This window comes from Centruroides sculpturatus, unplaced genomic scaffold (assembly GCF_000671375.1).
Source record: "Centruroides sculpturatus isolate CEXI.00-Female unplaced genomic scaffold, Cexi_2.0 scaffold1422, whole genome shotgun sequence".
Classification (NCBI taxonomy): Eukaryota; Metazoa; Arthropoda; class Arachnida; order Scorpiones; family Buthidae; genus Centruroides; species Centruroides sculpturatus.
Genome location: NW_019385720.1, coordinates 182,710 through 189,648, shown reverse-complemented (window position 1 = coordinate 189,648; position 6,939 = coordinate 182,710). Strand labels below are relative to the sequence as shown.

At 30.1% G+C, this 6,939-nt stretch overlaps 1 protein-coding gene across 1 annotated transcript; it reads right to left on the bottom strand.

Moving 5' to 3' along the window:
- Positions 1–946: 946 nt before the first annotated feature.
- On the bottom strand, positions 947–4,233 carry LOC111641524 (actin, muscle). Its single transcript, XM_023387694.1, has 5 exons — positions 4,100–4,233; positions 3,337–3,549; positions 3,173–3,198; positions 1,983–2,148; positions 947–1,703 (listed from the first exon to the last, which is right to left on the bottom strand). Exons 2-5 carry the CDS (start codon positions 3,497–3,499, stop codon positions 1,186–1,188), a joined length of 873 nt encoding a protein of 290 aa, XP_023243462.1. The 5' UTR covers positions 3,500–3,549; positions 4,100–4,233; the 3' UTR covers positions 947–1,185.
- Positions 4,234–6,939: the final 2,706 nt, after the last annotated feature.

Genomic DNA, 6,939 nt, shown 5'->3' with positions numbered 1-6,939 from the left:
TAGTTAATAAGCTCTGTTTAATTGTGTTTTTATCTCTTGTACTATTGTTTGACGGCCTGATGGCCTAGAAGGAGAAGTTAAAAGGTCACAACGTAATACTCTGGACGGACAACAAATCCAGACGGGTCGACAAATCCCAGGAAATTATTCGAGGTATTCTGTCTGGACCTAGTCGAATCCACAATGGATTTGCAAAAGATTCTTTTACTTCCTACAAGGTAAAAACAGTTAAAAATAAACGCGCTTGGTTAACTGTTAAAATTATTTTTACTCATATAATTTGATTATTTTTTTCACTGAGAGAAAAAGGGACCATTTACGTGACAATTTTCCGTATATAGTTAAAAACTTTACATCTTCAACATTTTATTATATAAACAAAAAATACGAATAATTAACAAATAAAAAATCTAGCAACGAGTTGCGTAACTTTCCCGGTTGCTATGCGATTTTATTTTAAAAAATCACTTTTCAATTATTAATTATAAATAAATAAAATTATATGTGGCACCATCTATTATGATATTTTGTTATAAAAACAATGCTAACAAGTAAAATCTTCATTAAGCTCAACCCCACGTGAGATATGACACGTGACTACCCTCTATCCCCCCTCGACCTTTCATCACTAAAATTTAACAACTCCCCTTATACACAAAATACCGTGCTAAATTTCGTTTCTTATTCTTTACCCCATCCTGAAATATTAAACGAAATAGATGACAATATGTACACATGAAAACATATCCACGGAATTTCCCTTTCTTTCTTTCTTTTTTTTTTTTACTTTTTTGGGTTCAAATCGTTGGGATTTGTATTAGAACCGTATTTAATTTGACCCAGAGAGTTAAATTTAACAACAGAAATTATTGAAACTGTACATAACAGCCGGAAAAGTAAAAGTTAATATTTCGTAAAATTAAATCAACAAAAATATATAACTTTTTATTATTTTATTTCATAACAAATTATTTAGAAGTACAGGTATTTACTCAAAAACTGAACATTTAAATCAAATAAATTTTACTTTGAATAGTCAACAACAACATTAAACAAGTAAAAAAATCGTAATTTCAATTAAATAAAACGCAAGTGTATCAGTATGTATCTTTGTTATCTGAATATGAAAGAAATGGACAGAACAAAAACATTATAAGAAAATGAAACATGATACTTAATGTTAACTTAAAAACATTTGCGATGCACAATGCATGGTCCTGATTCATCATATTCCTGTTTCGATATCCACATTTGCTGAAAAGTTGACAGAGAAGATAAAATCGAACCACCAATCCACACCGAATATTTTCTTTCCGGTGGAGCAATTACTTTAATTTTCATGGTTGTAGGTGCCAGAGCTGTTATTTCTTTCTGGATACGATCGGCAATACCTGGATACATTGTAGTGCCTCCGGATAATACAGTGTTAGCGTACAAATCTTTACGAATATCAACATCACATTTCATAATGGAGAGATAAGTTGTTTCGTGTATTCCAGAACTTTCCATACCGAGAAAAGACGGTTGAAACAGTGTTTCGGGACAACGAAACCTTTCATTTCCAATTGTTATCACTTGGCCATCTGGTAATTCATAAGATTTTTCAATAGTTGATGATATGGCAGAATTTGCCATCTCTTGTTCAAAATCCAAAGCAACGTAGCAGAGCTTCTCTTTAATATCTCGCACGATTTCTCTCTCTGCTGGAATAATATAAGAATAAAACTAAGTTATTATTTGAAATCTGAGATGCACAAAATTATCGAGGGTTAACTTTATTTAGTTATATAATAAATTGTTGCAATATTTTCTTGATGTTGCCATAATTCCTATTGAACACATTCCAGACAAATTGTCAACATGTTTGGAGTACAACGAATTAATTTTATAACTATTGTTATTTTTTAAATAAATAATCCTTTTACTTTTATCTTTGAAATTTAAGAAAACATAATCATCCCTGGACTATTTGACTAACTTACCAGTTGTGGTAAAGGAATAGCCACGTTCTGTTAAAATTCTCATTAAATAATCAGTTAAATCTCGTCCGGCTAAATCTAATCNAATTATAACAACTTTTTCGTACTGCGGAAGAAAAAACTGCAAGATAAATGTATTTAACAACATAAGGCTAAATTCGCAGTATGCCTATTTAATAAGTATCAATAAAACAAATGCATTAAGATATTAGATCTATAAAACCACTGTATTTTTTACATTTTTGGGCCCGGAGTGTCAAAACGTCAAGAAATGGGAAAAAAATCAATGAGGAGAGATGAAAATTTGACCGATCACACACTTTTCCTATGTTAATATTCTATAATGCCGGAAAAGTAAAATTTGTGTTTATTTTGAAACAATAAAAATAATTAATTAATATGTTATTTTAGTTTTAGTATTTCATATTATCAATATCTTTCAAAAATTATGGTTTTCAGATTAAAAACAGATTTTAATTATTTCTATTTAAGTATTTTCCTATTTAGTTACTTCGTTTTTATGAAGACCTACATTAGTAACTGTTTTCACTAATCAAAAGCGGTCCACCAGTGGCCAAGAGGTCTTCATCCTGAACACTGTGAGTTTGGTCGTGGGTTCACGCGTGGAGTTTTCCGGGTTTTCTCCGCGTATGTAACGCCTAAATAGTGGCCAGTTTTCCTTAAAAAGACCTCCCGAAAGGTGTCCCCCAAGGCAGATCGCCCAAGTGTTGCGTTGCCAGAAACAAACGCTAATCAAAAGAGATCCAAAAATGTTTGCTTTTACGAAAAAAGGCGAAAAGCAAAATTAGCGTTTGTCTTTTATTTTGCAGCGAGACGTTTTAAGCCGAATTCACACGTACCGATGGTGCATACCTGGCATGTTTACCAGTACGACTTTAAGAGGCAGTGTGCATCCTTAGCAGAGAGAAGTAACTTCAAGCTCTTTCCTCGGAACTACGTTTGGCCTCTCAGCATTAATTAAGCGTCATAGCTTTGAACCGTGTCTGCAAGCATCTGTGCTTTATCTATTTATTTTGCTCATCCATTAGAGAAATGTTTCCTAAAATGCAGAGTCCTTAGGACACATTTGATTTGGTAGGTTAAATTTTTGATTGGAAATGCTGAAAAAATTTTCCCATATAAATTTATGATAATTGGTTCTTCGCTTTAGCCATTTCGTAGGGACGCTCTACTTTCGGATAGCAGAGAACTTGTGTATCTTTATTACAATGTTATCACGCATATTGAAGTTCAAGATTTAGCCTATTAAAAATTATTTAAATTTAAAATTCGATATCAAAACATTAATAATAATTTTTCAAACTTTGAAAGCATTTTTCATTGAACTTTTTTCAACATAAACTAGAAAATCTGTTATTCAAATATAAACCTACCTGATGACGTGGTCGTCCAACTATTGAAGGAAAAACAGCTCTGGGAGCATCATCACCCGCGAATCCAGCTTTACATATTCCAGAACCATTGTCTACGACAAGAGCTACAACTTCGTCTTCACACATAATTTACTCGAATAGATACTTAGAGGTGTTTATTATTCAGTATCGTTCAGCTTTATGAAATAAACAATCGTGAATATATTTCAGAAAACCCGAATAAATTAAAAATCCATCAATATAAAAACAAATACAATATTAACGTTAGAATTCATAAACTTTGTACCATAAATATTTAAGACGGCAGCCTGCTGCTCCGGGGGGGGGACCGGAACCGAATCCGAACAAATCAAAAACCCCGGGAATTTTTCCAGAGTGATCTGTTCAAATATGTCAAGCCCCGTTTTATTGGGGCTTTGGTCCAACCCGTAATGGGCTTACTATAAAAGAAGCCCACAGGACGGAAAGAGCAAAACAAAAAATCATTTCAGCTTAATAATTTCGAATTTTGTTCCAAAAATAATCATAACTCAATAAAAAAAAATTATGTAACAACAACTAAGCCTAAATTGTCACTGCAGCACTCACTCGAATTTAGGCTTAATTGAAAGGCCTTTCAATTAAGCCTAAATTCATTAAATCATTAATTATAGTATATTGTGTAACATAATTGTAATATTTTCTAAATCTTTGATTAAAATTTAAAACATAAATAAAGCAAATTACCTATTTCAGAAGATTTTAATTTGAAAAATCGTTAGAGTTATTCCAGCCAACGTTGTTTTAATTTGAAAATAATGTTTATGATCTTATTGTAATTTTTAATTTTCTAATTTATTAATTTTAATTTTAAATTATTTTTATGTAAATAATAATTAATTTCAATATGGTAAAATAAAATTTTAAGATTAAGTAAAATTTTATTTTTTCAATTTTTAATTTTTTTTTTTAAATTACTTATTTGTTTATTCAGAATATAAAATGTTTTAAAATTATTTTTTTCTTTATCAACATTATTTTCGTTATAGTGTAATTATAATTTACATAATATAAAAATATCATACTTTATATTGGCTGGAAAAAGAAAGACGCCTCTGCTTTATTGTTGTTAATGAGCTTATTACTTTTTATTTTGTTATGAAAAGGTTACTATTAATTATATAATAACATATTTTGATTCTTAAACTTATAAATACAGTGGGTGATCGGTTAACGAACATAATCCGTTCCAAGACTTTGTTCGTTATCCGAATTGTTCGTTAACCGATTATCGATTTACCATAGGTTTCTATGGGAATTTGATTAATTCGTTCTGGAGACCTCCAAAAAATAAAAAATATAGACTATACTNAAAAAAAATTAAGTAATAACAACTAAGCCTAAATTGTCACTACGTCACTAACTCGAATTTAGGCTTAATTGAAAGGCCTTTCAATTAAGCCTAAATTCATTAAATAATGAATAAATTTCATTATTTAATGAATTAATTAAATCATTAATTATAATATATTGTGTAACATAATTGTAATATTTTCTAAATCTTTGATTAAAATTTAAAACATAAATAAATCAAATTACCTATTTCGGAAGATTTTAAATTTGAAAAACCGTTAGAGTTATTCGGCATTGTTCGGAGTTGTTTTAATTTGAAAATAATGTTTATGATCTTATTGTAATTTTTAATTTTTTAATTTATTAATTTTAATTTTAAATTATTTTTATGTAAATAATAATTAATTTTAAAATGGTAAAATAAAATTTTAAGATTAAGTAAAATTTTATTTTTTTAATTTTTTTTTTAAATTACTTATTTGTTTATTCAGAATATAAAATGTTTTAAAATTATTTTTTTTTCTTTATCAACATTATTTTCATTATAGTGTAATTATAATTTACATAATATAAAAATATCATACTTTACATTGGCTGGAAAAAGAAAGACGCCTCTGCTTTATTGTTGTTTACGAGCTTATTATTTTTTATTTTGTTATAAAAAGTTTACTATTAATTATATAACAACATATTTTGATTCTTAAACTTATAAATATATACGTCTTGTTTATTATTTTATGAAAATATCTAACATTTCAAAATTAAAAAAAAAATAATGAAATTTCAAAAAATAATTTTTTTTCATTGGTATTATCCATGAAGTCTGCTTTAATATTTTGTACAAATAAGTTTTAATCATAAATCCAGTTTCTTTTTAAAATTCTTTTCGCCTTGTAGGCCCCAAGAAGACCTTTCACCATACCCATCGCGGATTTGGTCGGGTCGACAATGGGAGACCAATCCGGAATGGACCGCCCAAGAAATCTTCCTGGGATTATGACTGCTCAGATTAATCCCGAGTACCCAAGAGCGGTAAGCTGATGCCTTAATCGCCTCGGCCATCCAACCGTCAATAAATTGAATTTGAACCACATTTATTAACCGATCTGAATTCGAACTTGGATCCTCAGGAGACGATATTAGATAATTTCTCTATGATTAACATGATAGCTTGTATATAAGGAACGTTGATAATATTAAATTTTGGTGGTTAAAGATTGAATGGGGAGGAAGATAGAGGGTTTTTTAAAAAACCTGTGGGCACTAAGAGGGCCTCTTTTAGCAAGTCCATTATGGGTTCGGGCAGGCCCATAATGGGGCGACCTAAAAGTTTGTTTAAACCTTTTTTTTAACCATAGGTAAGTAACCATTCATAAAAATGACAAATGAAATACAGCCTGCTTTTAAAAGCGAACAAGTTCAAACCATCTATTGCCACACTGTGCCTGAAATAGTCACAAGTTTCATTAGTGGAGGAATTGCAAATAATCTACTATTATTTGCTTTATTATTATTGATATTTGTCTTTTATAAAGAGTTGGAAGAACTTTGTGGTAAAATGTTTACAATAAGGAGGAGCGAGCGAGATATAAAAACTAAATTACAAAATAGCATGATCCATCACGAAGAATTGTGGATTTTTATAAATCAATTAAACACAAAATTCGAAGTTGTATCAGTTCTTGTGTATTTTGGGATAATTTCGGATACCAGCCAATTGCATTACTCATATTTGTACCTGATAATGCCCGAGTATTTTAGAATTTGGGCTTTCATGTTGATGATTATCGTTTCATTCGTCTGCATTTTATTGGGCTGTTTGCTGTGCTGCATCGCTTTCACCGTAATCGTGAATTACATTTTAATTATAACGGAATTTTTTAATTTAACATAATTTTCATTGTTTAGATGCAAAATGGATTTCAAGATAATTTGCGATTTAGAACTGCAAGAAAAGCTAAAAGTACAAAATTCCTGTGATTATATTATATCGAATTTTGGGCATTCGTCATGGCGGTGAATTGTGTCGATCCGGTTGGGGAAATACCTGAAATTGTCGTCGTTTTTGATTTTCCGAATGTATAGGAAGTGATTTGTGGCTAAACAATTTGCTCTGGTGCAGTGGATCAAGACATTGATGCAACGATCGGTGATGTTTGTTACGCTTATTTTTGGTAAAACTTTAAGCCGAATCGCACCAGTCTTCTCGTGGTCACACATTGTTCGCTGGCGTT